Raw genomic sequence first — 21587 nt, 5'->3', positions numbered from 1 at the left:
AGTAAGGTATATAATATGAGTGCTAATGATCTGAGTTATTAGGCATTCAGATGATAAAATTTGAAATAACTGAGTAACTTGGGCACTGGAAAGAACTTCTTCTCTGTCAAGAACAACTATGCTGAAATAGATTTCTCTTTCTTTTTTTAAATGACCCATTCAAATTGATTTTTTATCCCATGATTTCACAATGAAATTAAAGTGTTTATCTATAATCACATTATGAGTGAAGATGGGGATGATTATTACTGAATCTGCACCTTGTGTTTGACATTTTATATTGGGCTTTTCCATTAATTAATTAACAAACTTTTGGAATAAATATGTTTATCACATTATTTTTGTAGAGAAGAAACTGTAACGTTCACCATCATAAAAATCATGTCTAAGGCTACCTGCTAAGTGATAGAACTGGGATTTGAAACTCTGGAGTCTGTCTGGCTCCAGAACACATACCCTGTCCCCATACCATGCTGAAATTAACAGACATGTGCAAGGAAAATAAGCCAAGTTAGTCTTTGAATAAGTTTTTTTTAAATTGACAAGGTCTTAAACCCAGTTTTAGTTACATCTGAGGCATGAGTAAAAGATGTGTTTTTCAGTATATCCCATAAACGTATGTGTTGGAAATCTGTGTAATAGCATTTTCTTTCTTGTTCTCTCTGCAGTGAGTCACTGTTTTTACTGGATAATAAAATTTAAATTCTGTTTAAAGAGGTTTTTATTTTTTTCTTTAAGAGACACTATGGAAGATCAGTATTCTTGGGCAAGTCTTCCAGTTTTAGATTATAAGTAATAATCACCTCTCTGAAACCTGATTTAAATTAATCTTGTTACTTATTACTGTCTACTGTATAGAATGATTTTATATATACACAATAATAGGAAACACACTTTAATCTTTTGGGAACTTGAATTTTTTATACATATATGGTGATAACTTTTTAGGTTGATTTTTCTGTTGGGTAAAATGGACGAGTCTCATTCTAAAAAGAATTCTAAGATTATTACTACTCTCAAGCCTGTAAAACACACAAAAAAGAAGTTTGATATGGTTTTATCCAAGTTTTATAGTTTTATTTCATTTCATTTACTATTTTTACTAGAAATAAATGAAATAAATAACTCTTCAGGTTTTTAGTGACACATTAGAAGCCAGATGGAATAAATTTACCATCCAACTTCTAACAGAACACTAAAGTGAGAACATGAAAGTAGCATATGATGAATTTGAATATACCTTTAGCAAGTTTGATGTGAATATTGGCATATCAGAAACATGTAGTCGGCTATGGTGCTTTAAGAATTTTTATTTTGGGTTAGATGCTATATAAAATATATCTTTAAAATACCCAACAGGATCTCAGGTAGAAATAGTAACTGAGAAAATATTGGTATTGACTTTCTCTTCTATGATGATAGCTTTTTAGTTGTGCTTTAGAATGTGATAAAAATTCCATTTTCCTCAAACACTAAAACTTAGTATCCAACAATAATGCACTAAATCAATGAAATGATTTAGTCTCTGCATATAAATTGATCGAGTTCTCAGACCTGCACACACCCACGTGCACACACATCCAGGTGCCCAAGGAAACTCAGAGGTTTATACTAACTTAGGTGAGATAAACAAACACTAAAACTAATAAAATCTAAACAATAGCTTTCAAGATCATTCAGTACAGTTACATACATATCCACTATCCTTCTGTATCTGATTTTGAAACTTTACTTTCTCCCAGTTTTTTATTTCAGTAAACCTCTTATAAGCAAAGATTGTCATGAGCTTCATAACTGCTATTAAGCTATGTCTGCTTCTACTGACAAAGAGAATTCCTCAAGAGAATAACTTCATCATTAGCCTATTATGTGATTTCCCCTTGTGTATTTAATCTCTCAGGATTCCTTTTCTTAACCTAAAAATCTAATTTGAGACTCAAATCCTTCAATAGATACTGCAACATATGTAGTAGCAGCTGCTCTCACATAATTCCTTAAAAGATACAAATTTAAATCCTCTTAATAGATACTTCACTACATCCTGTCCAACTGCAGAGAAGGCAAATGCTCACACCACTGTCCCTAAGAAGTGAATGCTCTCTGTTTAAATAAAATGTTATTTCAGTTAAAATAACTTCCAGAAGAGAAGGCACCAGGGAGTTTGGGCTAACAAAAGTGAGAGAAGACTGCTATGGATTATAACTGATAAAGATCAGTGACAACTTTGCGGTCGCCTTATAAGATAAAATTAAAGAATTTAAGATTAGTGCCAGAATTATTCCAAATGTTTGAGTTCTTTCACTGAAGTTTGTTAAAGCCAAAGCATGACACTGTTTTTAGTATTTTGTGTTTTGTCAAAATGTTTCTTATAAAGTTCCTCTGAGTGAACACTAATTGAAGAACAATTATTTAGATTTTTCTAAAAATGTAAGTGATTGAAGTTCAGGTTTCTTTCACTGGACTGTAATCCTCGGGCAATGGTCCAGAGTCAACAAGCATAGTTAACTAGGCGTAAATTTAAAGAGAAGTTCCATTTGGAAAAACCTCAAACATAACTTCAGATATGGAACTCACGGTCCAATAAGTTTGATATACTGATGTCCTCAGGAGTAAAAAATAAATTTGGGGGCAAAATGTACAAATTAATCATATGAGTTAATACTTGAAATGTCAGAGGAATTTCTATAAAAATTAGATGGGAGGATATTAGATATAGAAATTACTTCTAATTACCAGTGTAATTCATAAGATCCCCCCTTTTTAAATATCATTAGTTTATTATAAAATTATGGAAATTGTTTACATGATAAAAGATTTCAGAACCTCAGTGGAATCAGCAGCTTTGCATGATTCTATTTCAATAGTGGTTTAATTTGGTCTTCATACTTACCAAGAATGTCACCGACTCAAGAAATGATCCTTGTCATCTAGAACTACTTTACTGCCTCAGTATTCTGGAAGAACTTTTATTTTCAACTTTCATACTAACTAGTTAAATCTCTTCACCCTTTCCTTTAGAGCCCAATCCAAGAGCTACTACGGTTGCTTGCAATACTTTTCCCTGAGAATTTTCTGGAAGCATAATGCCTTCTTTGGTTAAAGTTTGGGCTGTGCTCCTTTCAACAAACACTCAGTCAAAATGGGGAAGAACCTTTCTAAATGCCTCTCCTGTAGCCTCAGCCCGTACTCTGTTCTCTTGCCTTCCCCTCCACTCTTAATATAAATATCTTCTTACAGCCCTTACCATCTAGAATATTATTATTTTTATCACCTAACTTTATGTTAGAAAATTTAAATGATTGTGGTAATTCTGTCATGAACTACATTTGTCTAGGCTTCTGCCATTCATTCAAACAAAGAAGTGTTGAGTGATTACTTCGTGCCAGAGAGTGCCTTAAGTGTGGGTATAGCATATCTGGGTGACCCAAACACCCCCCTCAGGGAGCTTCCAGTCAGATTAACTTTTTGAGGCCCTTCCTTACTTATGAATATATTTATTCAAAAATTACTAAACCTATAATTTATGTACATAATATGAACCTTTAAAATTAGTTTACCTGGATTTTCAAGTTATGTACTAAAATTGTATTGATTGAGCTACTCACTAAGTTTTATATTTTAAAAGAAACCTGAGCCAACTAATTTATCCTCAAACTGCAACAGGATCTAATATACTCAGTGTGGAAAGCTAGAGATAAGATATTAAATATTTCCCCATCAGATACTTCCAAGTCCTATAATGATTATAAATAGTAGCTGAAAAGCCTTTAGTATGGCATCTTATTTTCAAATTTAATGATTTTTCAGAATTGATTTTGAATGATGAACACTTAATATATATAGTCAGACTCTGTGAGTTTGACTGTAATTATCTGAGGGGAAAAAATGAGGCCCAAAAGGCTAAACCATACTTACTCTGAGGTTAGTAAACTAGTTATTGAAACGCCCTACCGAAATTCCACCTTCAGATCATGTACTATTTCATTGGAACTATGCAGATTATTTGAAGATAGAAAAGGACCCTTAGAACAGCAAAGAAGAAATGAATTCTTTTCCAGAAAAGTTACCATTTGTTCTGAGTACACTGTAACTTAGGTCAATTATGTGGCTGTATGTACCTAAAGTTTATTTTCCTTTGAATTTGTAGCACATTCATTACTCCCTTTTACTTTCAGTATTCTTTTCAGTTTAAAGATTTAAAACAACCACAAAAAGTGTCGGCTTCTATAGTTATTAGCTTTTTGCTGGTTGAAAGACCAGGACTTTTAAAATAACATCAGCATGATTCTTTTCATGTATCACTGGCCCAGCAAAAAGGAAGTCATAGAAATTTAACAGAACACCATAATCATCAAGCCCCTCTGTTGCTGCTCCAAAAATAATAAATAATAGTGACCACTGAGGTGTTCAGCCCAAAGAAGTTTTGAGTATCTTCAGATTAGCTTTGCTTTCATACTTAAGTATGCATAACAGAAATGGCTGAAAGTGATCACCAGTGATTATCGTAAAGATTCAAGAGAATTCCTTATCAATAATTTTAAGATTAAAATTATTTTTGTGTTTGCTCTAACAAAACTCACATGCCATATGTTTTCAGGCCCCTTTTAAGGTCCTCTTCTGGATTTAGATTTTACAGAGTAGAAATGATGCCATTTCCCAGCATGAGAGGGTGGGATGGGTGGGCAAATGCTGCCCTCTTCTGGCCATGGGCTGATCAAGTGGAAAGATGGAAAAAGCTTCAAACATGGTGACAAGCATCATTTGAAAAACAACTCTTCCAATGTTTTTAACAGGAGTGTGATCAAGTTCACATAGATGATGTTTCCTCTGATGATAATGGGCAAGACTTAAGGTAAGCCATGCCTTTCAGTATGCTCTTTCCTACAGAAATTCAGCTGTGAAGTTTTGCACATGTAATTATTTCTTTTATTTCTTTTTAATGTATTTTGGGTGTTGCAGTACCTACAGTTTTGCAACTGATGGCTTCCATGCAGCTGCAAGTAGTGCAAACCTTTGTTTGCCAACAGGTGTAAGAGGAGGGGTTGACTGGATGAGGAAGTTGGCTTTTCGTTACAGAAGAGTAAAAGAATTATACAACACCTACAAGAACAATGTGGGAGGTATGTGTGGCTTTTACAATTTAATAAAGGTACTGCAGATAGAGGTACAATTTAAACTGTAGTTTCAAGTTTCATATTAGGGACTATCCTTCTGTAAAATAAATTACCAAGAGCTCATGCTGGACGACAGTGAGCCAGAATTTTTAGTTTCTTAGAGTTAGTGGGGGGAAAAAAAATCTAACTGCAAAATAAAACGTGCAGCACTGTCAAAGGAATTGGGAATTCTTTGTGCCCAGATGTTTGGTCAAGATTAATTGCAGGGCAGAAATAGAGACACAGATGTTGAGAACAAACGTATGGACACCAAAGGGGGAAAGCAGGGGGGGGGGGCGGGGAGGGGGTGGTGGTGTGATGAATTGGGAGATTGGGATTGACATGTATACACTCATATGTATAAAATGGATGACTAATAAGAACCTGCTGTATAAAAAAATAAATAAAATTAAATTTAAAAAAAAGATTAATAGCAGGACATTTATTTTACCCTTCCTCAGCTGGGATGCTCTCAGTGTAAACCAGACAAAGGAACTGATACAGGCTGTGGAAAGAAGATCTGTCTAAGGACAAGAGCCCTAGTCAGTGAAGCAGAGTTGTTAGCAATCATTACCTTTCTGGAATGCTATCAAAAATAAATGCAAACTGTGCTTTATGTCATTTTGAAGACTTCAACAAGTTAAATTTATCCTTTCAAAAATTACATATTATCTGACAGTGTATCTTTGCCATGTATAGTGTTAACTATATCATGGTTTTTATAAGTTCAAATACTCTGTAAGTAGTATCTAAACCATTTTGTACTCATTCATATATTACAGGTGATATCAAAACTTAGATCTTAGATGTGCTTCTTGGTATAATAAACCTTGATGGTCTTTATCATTAGGATCAATTTTAGGGCAACAAGATCGTAGGATTAGTTATGAGGTCACTTAAGATTCTTCTCTCAGGGCTTTTTGTTTGTTTCTCTTTTTTAAAAAAAGAGGGATGGTTGAGGAGTATAAACCATAATCTAAAATTGAAATAAGACAGCTAAATATATATTTGTGCATGCTATACATGTGTATATTTACATATATGTCATAGAATACTATATAGTAAATAAAGTTTTCATCTATAAAGTATATACTACACCATACACACCTTAAGGTTGGCTGTGTGTCTGTTGGCCTTGTATCCCAGTGCCTAGCTAGCTTGAAGCACATAATAGATGCTCAATAGATGTTCAGTAACTACAAGAGAACCAAAACATGTAGAACCATGGACAGTAATAATGTTAGAACCAAAACGGAGCTTAGATATGGAAGATCTTTATTTCCAAATGAGAAATAGGCTCCTGCAGGCTACTAACCTGCCCAGGGGTTTAGGCAGGCAACTTAGGTTTCCTAATTCACTCTAACACTCTATACAAGACACTTCTGTAAAATCAAATAAATAGGTATTCTATTTAAAAGCAATTGAGGGTAATAACTTTAACTTTAAGATAAATATCCCTTTGGGAAATCTGAATTAACTTTTATCATTCAGGCGTGTCATTATTTCCCTCTTAAAGGGTATTATTAAAATTATTTTAAAATTAACAAGATTACTAGTAAATAATCGTATAGCTTAAAAAGTTTAAACAATGAGATATGAATCCATTTTTTGTGATATATTAGCATCTCTTTATTGAAATAATGACAAATGAGGCTCAGTAGGAACTATAAATTTTGGTTTAAAAAGTTATCCACCGAGGACTCCCCTGGTGGCGCAGTGGTTAAGAATCCGCCTGCCAATGTAGGGGACACGGGTTCGAGCCCTGGTCCGGGAAGATCCCGCATGCCGCGGAGCAACTAAACCCATGCGCCACAACTACTGAGCCTACACTCTAGAGCCCGCAAGTCACAACTACTGAAGCCCGCGTGCCACAACTACTGAAGCCCTCGCTCCTAGATCCCATGCTCCACAGCAAGAGAAGCCACTGCAATGAGAAGCCCGTGCATTGCAATAAAGAGTAGCCCCCGCTCGCTGCAACTAGAGAAAAGCCCGTGCACAGCAACGAAGACCCAACACAGGCAAAAATAAATAAATTAATTAATTTATTTAAAAAAAGTTATCCACCTATAAATGAACTCTTAGTATTCTGAAATATGATTTACCTAAGGAACTTTATTTTTTAATAGATTTACATGATCTTGTTTTCTCATGAAAGCAACAGCTTTTTCAATAAAATTAGTATGCCTACTTCTTTTCTTATCCTAACATCAATGTAGTTTTCAATAATCGTCTATAGCTGTATCATAGGCTTCAGGATTTTAAACAAAATTCTTAATTCCTTTTTACAAAACAACGTATTTCTGACAGCTTTAGCACTAGTATTAGAAACAAATTATAGAAAACTCTATAGCTATATGTGATAATGTCATTATTACTCTTTCCAAGTGGTAATGGTTGTGATTATTAAGAAACTAAACATTTTCAGACAACCAAAATATTTGAGGTTTGTATCCCTAGGCTGGTAGACCCCTACTTCTTCTCCAGACCTATCCTGTCAGTCTTCTGGAGTAGTTGTCAAAGCTCCTCAGGTGATTGGCATCCACCGTGCCAGATTCTAGCATCAGTGAGGGCAGAGACTGGGACCCACTCTTTCACTGTTACATCCCTAATTTTTAGCCCAGAATGTGAAGTGTAGAAGTTGTTCAATAAATGTTTGTGGAATGAATGAATCAATGGATAATCAATTCTGAAATGGAAGATCAGTGTTGATATCAATCTCTCTCTTTTTGATATAGGCGGGAATAAAAATCATCTGGAGTAGACAGAAGGAAGACCAAACTAGGCATCCCTGAAAAATGTTCATCTCTTGACTCTGCCCTACTTTTCTGTGTTACAGGACTTCTTGGCCCCGCCAAGAGAGATGCGTGGCTGCAGTTGAGGGCTGAGATTGAAGGTCTGACGGACTCCTGGCTAACAAATGCACTTAAATCTTTATCAATTATTAGTACTAGGTAAGTGGTATTGTTTCAGTTTCTATATTTATTGTATTGAAGATGTAGTTCTAATAGCATAGCATATATCAAAATGTTTTAATTCCCAGATTTGTTTTAGAGTTTGAAGGGACCTAAAATTCACTGTGTGTGTGTGTGTGTGTGTGTGTGTGTGTGTGTGTGTTGGGATGGAGGATGGGGGTTGCTGCTTCTCAGAATAACTGGCAGATCCATCTCTTTACCGTTCTCTCCTCATGACCCCTGATAAACCCCATGGGAATGTCATTTGACTTGCAAATTTAAAAAAAGCACTCTTTTGGTGACAAAGTACAGAAGATGATGGCAAAAAACACAATACTGTTTATACAATTAGTGCATGTTTTTAAGTCTTTTATGCCATTATAGAGAATATACATAATTTGAACACATCAAAAAAAAGCAAGAGAAAGCTCCTGAAAAAGTTGTAACCTTTGTGTTGTTTAGTTCAAACAGTGAAATGCTGACTTGTTAGTGTAGATAATAGAACTGAATTGACATAACTAGTTGCGTACCATGTGCCATAAATGCTAATTAATAATATAAATCTGGAACATGATAGCTAGTAGGGTGGGGATGAATCTTTGTTCTATCCTATTCCTTAGTTTTATTTCTGTGTTGGATGAATAAATAAAATCATGCTTAGCAAATGTGTGGGTAACACAAAATTCAGAGAAGAGCTAATATTTGGACTGATTGAATCAAGATACAGAGAAACCTTAGCAGAGTAAAAGGAGAGTCTAATCAGAACACGGAAGTAAACGAGTGTGTCCCGTATCCCACACGTGGCTTTTAACCCTGTGGCATGACAAGCCACTGCATTTATAGCAGAGTCTCTAAATGGAGAGGGGAGGGGGCAGTAGATTCCTGGGTCAGGCTGGGGAAGCAGAACAGAGTACTTTGCTCAGTTCTGGGCACCTCATTCCAACAGGGGCTGTGCCACATTTGTAGCATCTTGTGTCCAGCAAAGTGGCCAGAAGAGTTTAGGCTGTGGAAACTACATAAAAGGAACAGTCAGAGGGAGGAACCAAGGAGCTTAGTCTGAAGAAGAGCCGTGTGTGGAACAAGGTTACCAATTTCAACTAGTTGAGATGTTGGGCTGGAAATAAATTACATTTCCCTCTGCATCTATGAAGGAGAGAGTTGGTCCCAATGAGTAGGAAGCCAGGGAAGGGAGGTTCTGGCTCCATGTGGGAAGAATTGTCTAACAATTAAAGCTGTTTTAAAATGGGACTTGCCGCCTTGTGAGCTCTGTGCAGTTACAGAGACATGGAGACCAAAGGGCAAGGAAGCTGGGATGTGAGGACTCCAGCCCCTAAAATCGTGTGTAAAATGTAGAAGGTGCTTTCATTATTTTTAAAGAGGTCTCCTAGATAGTTAAAAACCAAAGGGTATTACATTACATTGTTATATAGATTATCTATGTGTAGCCATTGTATATTATATATAGATTATTATTAAACACATGGGTGTGTGATATAACTAACTAAATAAATAAATGTATGACAAGGAAAGGAAGGGGAAAAATAAATCATTGTACACTGAAGTTTTAAGTACCATGAAAGTTGCCAATTTATCCACATCTATTACCTTGTTGGTAAATTTCACAAACTGTCAGAAAAGCAGATGTTTACACCAAACACTGCTGAATTATATATCAGAGTCTGTAGCAAAGTGTGTACACTCTGACTCTAATTCCTCTTCTAGGAATGTAGTCAAAGGTCATAATCATATGCATAGGAAAAATGTATATGTAAGGTAGCATTGTTTATGATACTGAGAAATCAAAACCGTCTTAGTGACTAAGCTTAACTTTAAAAAATGGTGGTGCAGCCACAAGATAGAGTAGTTTGCATACATTATGTTTTGTTGGAGAGGGAGAATAATGGACAATATGACATATATAAATAGGCTCATGATAAAAACAAATGAAAAAAGTAAAATGTAAGATTACACATACAGTATGATCCTAATGGGAAAACAATCTATATGCAAACTGAAAATCTGAAAATAAATGCACAAAATGGGGACAGCAGTTATCATTTCTGGATGGTTAAATAATTGGTGCTTTTCATTTTCTTCTTTATATTTGTCTGCATTTTACAAATGTCTATATATGCAATTTATAAATGTATGCAATGTTTATAATTGAAAATTACAATGCATTATAAATTGCATATAAATATATGCAATGTTTGTAATTTATTTATTAGATTTCAAAACCACATCTATAAATTTAAAAAGCCTGTGCTTTATTTTATTCTACCATGTTTTCATTCTGTAACACTCATCTATATATGACATTGAATAGCATCTTATTTTGATGAAATATGATGTAGAACCTTGTGTCACAGTACAGTAATGTGTTTGTGTATTATTCTTAGTAGTCTGCCATTATTTGGGGAAGTTTTGTCTGATCATAGGCAAGTCACTTTCTAGCTCTTTATTTTTTTATTAGTAAAATTTAATATTGTATTCATGATACTTATTAAACTTCTACCTCTAGAAGTCTTTGTTTCTTTGTCCCATATAAATTGATAACCTCATCATTTGTATCTAGGAGTCAATGCTCCTATTACAAAAATCAGGTGTCTATGGAGATAATTTAGAAATGAAAATGTTTTAAAAGGCTATCGTTATAAAGGTTTTATGATTGTTTTTAAATAAATTGTAGTCTTCTTTACGCATGATATGTCTAAAGAATATAAAGCATAATATGAAGAGTACTGGGGGCTGAGCATATACATACCTATGAGAATTTAGCGCTCAACTTGTCCTTCTAAGTTGCCCTTGAGACCAGTTTTCTGAAAATCAGTCTGCAGAATTCTAGAGAATATTGTTTCGGCCCTTACAAATATGTATTAAAGGCTCATGATACAAAATATCTAGTAGAGAAAGGTGCATAGCTATATGCCTTCTGATTCCCAGTTTCAGGTGTGTGGTTTGAGCCCCTCCAGGCGGGACAGCTCAATTTCCCTGTAATCCAGAAGGAAGGGCCACAGTCCATTCTTTTCCCTAACTCAGGCTAACAGTCTCCCCTCTCTTGGTGTTTCCTTTATCTCACCTTCCCCACTGCACCCTCACCCCCCATCCTGTGCTACTGTGAAAGAAACAGATGTAAATTGCAGAGTGGGAGAGTCTCACTCTCAAAGGGTAAGGCCTTAGTAAATGGATTAAAACAAGGCCCATTAAATGCAGTTTGCCCTTGGTTGTTAGAAGGAGATTCAGGGACTCAACCCCTTCTGTTCTAAATAAGAATCCTCTCTATTTTTACTTCTTTAGGATGCACCATTTGTCAGTACCTTGATTGGGACTTTCTGGGCTGTTTCTTGCACAAAATCCAAAAACTCCTCTTACACATCCCATCACCTCCTCCCTTCCTGTGTCCTCTACTTTCCCAGGCTCTAAAAACTCTGGGACGTGGAGTCCTATCACCCTAAAAAATACCTTACCTGCATCAAATAACAAAGTCCCCTGTGACTCTTTGTATATGTGCAAATTTTATGAAAACTGCTGATGTGCATACTTGTAAAACTCAGAGGTAAGCCATGCCCCCTTTAATGATCTTTCCATGATTGCCACTGGCCGAGGTAGGGATCCTTCTGTGAGGTTCCACAGGGACCTGAGGAGATCTTGGTTATAGAACACATTTCTTATTCGCAGGGGTCTATTTACTTGTCTCCCTCCCTGTCTAGCTTGTGATCTGGGTAGGAAGGCAAACTTATTTTCCTTCACTTCCTTCATTTTGGGATGTATTTCTGGCATCTGGTATTGTGCCTACTGGGTGATAGGTACCATAAACAACTGTTGAATATTGAAAGGGTAGGTTATCAGGGGCTGTTCATCATGGAATTGAAAGACTGCAGGATAATTTAAAATTTGTACTATTAGAAGTTATCTAGTACTAGAAAACAAAAATGCCTGTTTCCTCCTCATCTTAGGAGTAACTGCGTAAATGTCTTGGTAACAACAACCCAACTGATCCCAGCACTTGCGAAGGTTCTACTCTATAGTTTAGGAGGTGCTTTTCCCATTGAGAATATTTACAGTGCAACTAAAATAGGTAAGAAAATTATTTCTAACTCTGTGTGAAATATGTTCATATCTGTGTTTTGGGGGATTTTCTTAATGTGTGTCTCCACATGATTCCCTCTTTCATCAATTTTGCTATAAGAATATCAAGCAAATTTGAATAGAGCTCAAATAACAAAGTCCCCTGCAACTCTATGAGCATGTGCAAACTTTATGAAAACTGTTGCCTATGAAATTCTGAACTCAGTATCTGGATAGTTCTGACTCTTTATATATACATATACATTTATATTATATTTGTATTTCATTATGGCACATGTTATCTAAATAATATACAGTACCTTTAGCTATAGTATTTAATATTTTACCTAATATGGTATATGGTATTACATCCTTGCATATGCAATAATCTAGATCTAAGATAAAAATACTGTTTTGGCATTATAAGGGAGTCAGATGGATTGAACTAGTAACCTTAATTCCAGGGGAAAAAAAAAATTCATGAATCAGAAAACATAATTGGAGCATTCATAACATATGAATGGCTGGAAATCCACATTTCCAGAAACGTTCAGTAGCAATCAAAGAACTACAACCTTGTTTATGTAGATCATAGCTATCTGTGGAGCCATCTTTGACTTTAAGTGCCTTTCACCTGCACTAAGACTTCTAATAAACTTTCAAAAACAAAAGCTCATCAACTTCTGCCATCTTGAAAGAGTTAAAAGAAAACAACTCATGTATTCTGTCATCTGTCAAGGAAATGCCTGGGGAAATAGATGGGTTGTACAATGTGCCCTGAAGGTCAACAAACTTAGGCTCTGGCAGCTTGACAAGAGTTCAGAATCCTAAAATCCCCTACCAGAAATAACCTGCCCTGGGCCTTGCTGAGTTCTGATATTGGCACAGGCAAAAAGAGCCCCCAGCTACAGCTGTTTTGGGAGTATAGTTAAAGAGAGCCAAGCTTTCATAAAGTAAATTCCTCATTCTCCTAAGCACTGCAATTCAGAGCCCTGGTACCAATCCAATTCATTTTTCATATAAGTATATTTATGCTAGCAGGATTAATACATCGAACCTGATTCTGCTTTTTGACAAATCAAGTAGTTTTACGCAAGCATAAACATTTCCTCTGGTAAGGACGACATTCTTTCTTATTGGCCAAATTGTTCCATATCTTTAATCTGAAAACAAATCATTTCTATTTTTCCCTTTAAGCTAGTATTTTTTGGAGTTCTGAACTATCAGAGTAAGAAAAAGTGAAAAAGTAGCCATGACTGAATGAACATGCTGGGAATGAAATTCAGAGAATAATGCCAGTGTTGTAAAAACAAAGAACATGTAGAAATTCTGTGGTGTTATTCCCACAGTGCGATCGGAGGATACTAGTGTCACCAGTACTGTGGCCCAAGCAAATAGCACCCTTCGTACAATTAATCTGAGCAGACTAGCTCCCAGCCACTTGAAGAAAGGAATTGTTTATCAAGATAAATCCCTATCTTAGTATTTCCTCTTTCGTTCTAGGTGAACCTTCAATTTTTCACAGTAATAATTTTAGCTGACTTGTCTATACTACTTAAAACAAACTAGATAGAATGTAGAATTACACAAATAAATGTAAAAACTGATAGTGGCTTGTAAAGTTGTTCCTATAGTCTTTTGATGGACTGAAAGATATCAAAAAGATATAAACATTTTTTCCGATTAGATACTTAGCCCTACTGACTTTTTTTGGAGTGTGAAATACATTCATTTAATAATCTGTCTTAAGTAAAGACTTAGAGTATTCAACCATATTTGATTTCATAAACCCAGAGTTTGCAAGCGAGTTTAAGTGATTGATGTTCAAGAGAAAGTAACTTAACACTTTATGAATCTTTAGGTTAATGAATGCAATGGCTGGAAGAATAAGCAGTGCATTGTTTTTCAGGCAAGGAAAGCTGTTTTGAGCGTATAGTGTCCAGATTTGGCACTAACATAACTTATGTTGTGATTGGAGATGGCCGAGATGAGGAGCATGCCGCTAACCAGGTAACTTCACTCTGAACTTTATCTTGTTTATCTTCCAGGAAAAGAAAGTTGCTTTGAACGAATAATGCAAAGGTTTGGCAGAAAAGTAGTATATGTTGTAATTGGGGATGGTGTAGAAGAAGAACAGGCAGCAAAAAAGGTAACCTGTTTCAAACAATGTTGGTGTGATACTTCTAATGCAAGCTTTTTTGTTTGCATTCCTGTAGTTTGGCCCAATGGCAGCTTGACAAATGATTTAAATTTATAGATGCAAAGCAGTAAGAGCATGAGAAGGTCAGTACTTACATTAAAATAAACCATTTGGAGTCTAGCATTTTTTTTGCCTGAAACTTCATAGGAAATGTAGGAACATTTAGTTACATTTATTTGTGTGTGTGCTTATGTGTGTTTGTGTGTGTGTGTGTGTGTGTGTGTAATACACACAGATATAAGAAAGATGGGGGAAAAAAACCCATTTTTGAGCACATGAAGTTCAACAAGATTAAAGACTCTTAACGAGCTCCATAGAAAGCCATGTGAGTGGCTCAATTCTTACCCTTTTCCCATCCATCCTCTATGCCATATGGTCCTTGCGAGTGCCTAGTACTGATTATGCCCCATGATGATAAATCTGAGGGTAGCTTTAATAGATGAAGAAAAAAACTTACTAGAGAAGTTAATAAATGCTATTGGAGTGGGATATATTATTCAAATCCTTTTGTGCCAACTTGTTATAGAGACTTAGAGGCAATGTCCCTTACATCTTCTAGAAGAGTGTTATTTGTTTTGGTGAGTCATTGGTACTTGATTGAAGCCAAGCACCTGGCTTTGAATATATTCAGAAGATCTCATAGGCCCTAGGTATTTAAATCAGCCTTTTCATCTGGCCCATATTTCTGAAAAAATCAAGGCAATTAAAAAACCATTAACTGGTTGGTCCAGCATCAAAAGGAGAATGATATCAAGATAGGCCCCAGATACCAGACTATCAATCAACACAACACTGAGATCTACTGCTTCCTTCACTGATTGATAGCAAAATATCATCTAGCCAGGATTACAGTGATGTAATTTATAAAACAAAGCAAAATGATGAATAAGTATTGTTGAACAATGACATGTCAGCATATATTGTTTTACATAGAAAGAATATTGTCTTTATTATCCTGAGGAGATTTCAAATCATCATCTGATAAAGACTTCACTAAACACTTGCATGTGCTGGAGTGTTTATCTGATTTCTGTCCCCCCTCGCCCTCCTCCCAAAAAAAAACAGTTTCCTAGGAAAGTCTATAGTGATACTAGAAAGATAAAAGATATGATTTATGTTTGTAGTCAATACAAATCATGCAAAATGAAGAAAAAGAAGGAGCTTCCACTTTAGAAGGTTTGGTGACGCGTTGGAAGCCATACTTGAAATATTCCATGCTTTTCCATAACATTAAGAGAGTTGTTTCAGACTCATCCTCCCACAGTGCCCCTCGGTCTTAATTAGCAGTGTCAGTGACCCAAGCTGACGACCACTTGAAATCCTTCCGGTTGCACACAGTTGAAATATCTTCTGGAGTTTGTCAGTGTCCTGAGTCCTTGTTGTTTCAATTTTTCATATTGGCACCATAATTACACAAAACAAAGAGCAGTCAGTGCGGCCACCATAGCAAGCATTTTACATGTCTTTTAGCCTATGTGAAATTCACACACATCTAGGTCAGGGCTAATAAAATTCACTTTTCCAAACCAGAAACAGTATATGCCTTTGAAAGTTAAAACTTATAAAGTCAACCCCATTTATGCGTGGCGTGAAAACTAGACTTGGTATACCAGTTGTTAACACCTTCGGCTTTAAACCCAAAACTTCAGGAGAAAAAGGCATGACTCCAAGTGGATAAGAACCTTGGTTAGAATGCTATTTCCAAATGGTTGTTTATGTAGGTACAGTTTTGGTGATGGTGAAGGCTTATAATTCTATTTTGAAACACAGGTGGTTGGTTTCTCTAGTATCCAGAATGCATGCTCTTCTTTGGATGTAGCTGTAATCGCATGTGCAAAAATATAAAGTACTATTTTGCTATTACAAATAGATCTGAGCTGAATTTTTAAAAAGTTACTTCTAAGTGAATTTTGTGCTTTAATTTGACCCAAAAGCATAGTTTGTTTTGTAAATCTAAGAAGAAATTTCAAAGTTTACAACTGAACTCCCCTATAGAAATACATGATGTGAGCCATATTTGTAATTTTAAATTTTTTGGAAGCTGTGTTTAAAAAAATTAAAAAGAGAGACAGGTAGAATTAGTTCTAATAATGTACCAATATACTCAAAATGTTGTTGTCTAAACACCTAATAAGTATAAAAACTATTCATGTGATATTTACATTTTTAAAACAATTCTAAGTCTTCGAAATCCAGTGTGTATTTTGAACTGGACTTGCCGCATTTTAAGTGCTCAATAGCCATATTGGGCTAGTGGCTACCATATTGGGCAGTAAAAAACTATATAACAATAGTGATTATTATTTGAATTATTAATTTTTATAATAAAGTGTCTTTTCCATGTTACATATAATATATATATATTTCCATTTTGCATGCAAATATATATTCTACAAGATGTGATCAGCCCAAACTTACAAATAAAGCTTTGATTTTGTTAATTGCTATAGTGCATTATTTCTTTTTTTTCATTATTGTCCACAATGAAGTATTTTTAGACATTTTTTTCCTAATCACAACCCTTCATGAAATTTTAATACCACGCATATACCATTACTGGTATAGCTTTGGAGAGCCACAAACCATTGTAATATCTAAGAATTTTTTCCCCACAAAAACTCATTTTTGTCCCCTTAAGGGGGTGATATCTCCCCCTTGAGCATGCATTCTGGAGTGCTTTCCCTCAATCCCACACCAAGGAAATAAATCAGGTCAACTCTGCTGGCTTAAATTATTACTTACCCCAGACAAGTAAGAAACTTGATCATCCCCACATTTTTTTTCTACCTTATATAGTCCAGCTTCAAATTATTTTTTAATGTAGAGAGGAATTCACCCTCTTCCTCTCAAAGAGAAAAAAAGCCTTGGATTTAGGAAGTTTATCATTTTTTCTGAGAGCTGGACCTTAAGGAGTGATGTAGTAAGTAAAATTTGTTTTCCTCCAGCCACATAGGATTTTGATGCTCAGCTTGCTTTCCCGGATGCTGATATTAGTAATGATACTTTCCAAAATAAATATTAAACTACTTAAGAAATCTTATTACTTTCTTTTATTATCATTAAAATCCAGTTCAGATCTATTTCTCTATTATTTTGACAATACCACATTGATACTACCAAGCCTTCAAATATGATCATCCCTCCCTTAAACTCCCTCCCTTGAACTTGGGTGAACTACACTTCCTTGTGTGGACCGCTGCTTCACTGAGATAATAGTTATGCTCTCTCTCCATCCCTTCCCCTTCTCTCTCCCATCCCTCCCTCTCTTAACCACACAGCACAATATGCCCTTTTGGAGGATATCAAGTCATTCAGACCTCTTGGCTCTACATCAAGCACTGGAATTAGAGTATTTGTAACTGTGTTCTCTAGCTGGAGATCCGTTTTTTTTTGTTGTTTTTTTTTTTTTTTTTTATATTTCAAGTACACTGAATTTTTATGTGTGATTCAATGCCTCTGGCTTTACACATACAAATTGTCTTAAAGGATGAAATCATATTTGGAATGAGAATTCCAGAATGAAGAATTCAGATTGCTGAATGGAATTAAACTTTAGTGCTACAGAAAGGAAGCTCTATGGTCTTATATTTACAACACTTTAATGGTTTAAAAAAAAAATCTGTGGAGGTTGCTGGTACACACCGAATGAGTCCTAACTGGAAATAACAGCTTTAGCAAAGAGCTCTCACCCTGGCAAAGCACCAACACAGGCTCCGTCTGACAAGGTTCAACAACATTCCTCAAAATGGGAGATCTTCTCAGCCCTGAGGTTTGAATCTGACTTTAGCCTACCTAGCCCAGAAAATCTGAATTGGAATGCACTCAGACTGTGTAAGGACAGTCCTATCTAGACCTGTAATTTGTGTAAATTATTGATGAAAGTAATTTACTGTGACTTTATTAGCAGCTGACTTTGAAAGTGGATGCAATTTTTCTTTCATTTGTCGGGGAGGGTAGTGGGAGGGGAAATGGGAATCTAATCATGTCTCTTTTTTAAGTTTGGCAAACAGAATGTTCATACTGATGTGTTGTGCCTTAAAGACAAGACAGCATTTGTGTGTTACAATGTAACTTTGGTTAAAACCTCTGTAGATAATGAAGAACAAAAACCTTTGTGATCATTCTTAAGATGACCAAATTTAAAATTCAAGCTATCAAAGCTTAATAATGCATCAGCAAGAAACTGAGTATTTGTTGCAATAAGAAAACAATAATAATAAAGGAAAGCTTGTGTTTTATTTGGGTTCTTAATAATTCCAATAATTGTATGAGGCAACTATTTGTGCATCCAACCAGAAGCAGAAGGTTTGGGAAAGACTGTGGGACCTTTACTTAGAAAGTGAAATGTATGTTGAAACCTCGAGTACCCTTTCTACAGTTTTACTGGAGAAAACTAAGAGCCATACTCATGATGACCTATACTATTTGGAGTTTGACTTGTTGATACGTCTAGGTTGTATAGAGGAAAATATTCTGATGAAAATCATAAGCAAATATCACCCAAACTTTCTTAGAATATGCATGAACATGGCTTAAAATTCACATTGGGTGAACAGGGCTTAAAATAAGCTAAGTGCATTTATTCCCAATGCCATTGCAAAAATGAAGTGTCATCAGTAGTGGAAGGTGAATGCCCCAGACAGTTTCTAAGGAAAGAAGTGAATCAATGAAAATTTTACCTAGACTATCATCATAAAATAAATTAACAAGTGAGCCAGATCTTGGCAGCATTACTGAAGTTACAACAGTGAAATAGTATCTGGTTCTCTGTCTTAACACATCCATCCAGTTTCTCTCCATTACAGACCTGCGTACCTTAGTTTCTGGCTGTACCATTACTGCACAATGGACTTCATTCATTGCAAGGAGAGCCTGTCATCGTTGTGTTTGCATGTTTTTTTTTCTTGGTGTGTAGCCCATGTTAGGAACACGATACAGGTTCTCCTGTCATTTCGTATGACATGATTTCCCTTGTGGAAATTTAAGACTTCAAGATCTAGGAGTGTTTTAAAGGTGTCTACACCTGCAGTTCTGTGTTTAAAATGTCACAGTGTGGAACTTGCCATCCAGCTACTAAGCAGTGCTCCTAACCAGAGGCTGGTCCATGATAATCCATCATCTGAGGCTTCGGTGGTTCCCAAATGATTGGTGCTTTGTACACTGATCACAACATTTGCTATGGAAATGTGATTTTATTTTCCAGGCTATAAACCTGTATTTCTTTACTGTACGCTAAGGCCATGTTTACATTGGGCAGAAAGAGATTGAGACCCTATTTTGCAGATTTTAAGGTTGTGGTTTCATCACATGTAGACCTTAATCTTAATCTTTAAATTTTGTAGCTTTTGGCTACCTCTGCACCAAGTACTGTTGCAGACAAATTAAGGTTGGAATACTTAATAATAATAATAATAATAATAATAATAATAATAATAATAATAATAAATCTTATATTTCTATTGGCCTTTAGCTTGAAAATAGTAGTTTTAAAAAATTAAAGAGCTGCATTGATTATCAATACATAATTCTATTTTGTGCACTAAAACCTTAAATATTTATTACTGTGAACAAAGCAAAATTATCTTTACTGTAGAGCCAGGTTCTTTAAATGATAGAATTTTGGCATTACATCGAAATTTTCCACTCTTTTTTTCATATCAAACAGGCAAGGCTTCTTATGCTGCTAAACCTGCAGGTACAGAAAGGAACACCCCTTTACAGGGCAAAGAGAAAAATCACTGATTACATCAGCAGTGCTATTTCTCACAGACCTCTTCGCCGATGATGATGTGTTCAGAAGAGGCTGCCAGCCTAAAACCTAAATGCTAGGTTGTCGGAGAACAGTTCACCTGGCACCACCGTGGTGCAGGCCAGTGAGCCCACATCACAGTTTGTCCTGTGACCTTGAGCATGCTCAGGCTAGAACGCTTCTCTTCCCCCCCTAGGAACCCAAGATCCTATTCCTTTCCCATCTTAAAAACAAAAGATAAACCAACAAACAAAAAAGCCCCTTTGGAAGTTTCCATGTTCTGTTGACATATAGAATATTGTGCCTTATTATAAACCAATTTGAAATGTTTTGTCACGGACATGGGTTTTTGGTTCCTATATGTACAAACTTGTGATATCACCGGGACAGGTAACCACCTCGTGTTACACCTGAAGAATAGCAAAACAGGTGGCCCAGCTACAATAGTGTCACAGACAAGATTAAGTCATTATACCCTGCAAAGATTTGTAAATCAAATTCAGAGGCAAAAAAATATTTTAGTATCATGCAATTTGTGCACAAAAAGTAGATAATAACACTCTAAAGATGTTTTTTCCCTTAGTCTCTGGTGAGCTAAGATTCCAAATAGTGTCAACAGCATGCTCAGTATGAAGGTTTTTTTGGGTTTTTTTTAATGCACATTCGTTTATGACAAGCCTGCATTCTCAGTGAATATGGCATTTAGTATTTCTTTTAAAAACAAACAAGCATCTTGAGCCAAAGTTGCATTTTTGACTCCCAACTATGGTAGCATTATGGAAATCTAACAAAGTCAAGGGTTTCTGTTACGTATTAGTAAAGTATAGATTATTGGGGCCTACATAATTTAAAGAAATGTAAATTAATATTAAAAGCTTGTAAAAATATGTATATCTTTACTATTTCTCAATAAATACCTTTGGAAATGATTTCATTTTCTTCACCCTCCATGTCGTAGAGTTTCTGTTGTGTGTATTAAGCTTGATTCTAAATAACATGAAATTTGTATTTAGGCTTCTTGCTGTCTTCTTACCTTCCCTTGTTTGTGCCCTAAATTGCATGGTTTGCAGTTAAGGCAAGCTGAGCTGCAACACAGTAAAATGTCACTAATTAAGACTAAAAGTGGGCTGATGTACTGAAAAAGATGTGAGTACATAGTTTTTTACATACAGGTAGTTACATTAAGGTATAATGCATAATGTAGTGACAGTGACGACATTAGTGATAGATGTATCATTACTGATAAAATAATATCATTTAGAATACTTAAAGCAAGTTCCCTTTAGATGAATATGGAACATGGTTTATAAGTAACTTCCAAGAGTGATAAAGGAATGTTTTCCTGAAACAGATATAACAGCTCCTTTATTGCCTTGTGTATAGTATTGATTTACTTGCAAGTCTGTTGTTCAAATGCAAACCAAAGGGAAATTTCAGACCAACCTCTTTCACAACTTTTTAAAACT

The 21587-nt window shown here is 35.5% G+C and overlaps 1 protein-coding gene across 14 annotated transcripts in view; it reads left to right on the top strand.

Annotated features, from left to right (window-relative positions):
- EYA4 (EYA transcriptional coactivator and phosphatase 4) overlaps window positions 1-21050 on the top strand; it is a 258904-nt gene extending 237854 nt beyond the window's left edge. For 6 of the 14 annotated variants that reach the window (XM_082405698.1, XM_082405701.1, XM_082405694.1 and 3 more), the window contains 6 exons: window positions 4794-4852; window positions 4960-5120; window positions 7990-8104; window positions 12061-12182; window positions 14221-14321; window positions 17651-21050. In XM_082405698.1, coding sequence (XP_082261824.1) covers window positions 4794-4852; window positions 4960-5120; window positions 7990-8104; window positions 12061-12182; window positions 14221-14321; window positions 17651-17731 — 639 coding nt within the window. In that variant the 3' untranslated portion in view covers window positions 17732-21050. Of the gene's footprint in view, window positions 1-4793; window positions 4853-4959; window positions 5121-7989; window positions 8105-12060; window positions 12183-14081; window positions 14183-14220; window positions 14322-14388 lie in introns of all 14 variants that reach the window. The other 8 variants (XM_082405702.1, XM_082405700.1, XM_082405699.1 and 5 more) reach the window with 5 other exon arrangements.
- The last annotated feature ends 537 nt before the right edge of the window (window positions 21051-21587 follow it).

Source organism: Balaenoptera borealis (assembly GCF_965194805.1).
Source record: "Balaenoptera borealis genome assembly, chromosome: 9".
NCBI lineage: Eukaryota > Metazoa > Chordata > Mammalia > Artiodactyla > Balaenopteridae > Balaenoptera > Balaenoptera borealis.
Note: the sequence above shows the minus strand (reverse complement) of the source record. Positions and strands in the feature narration are given on the sequence as shown.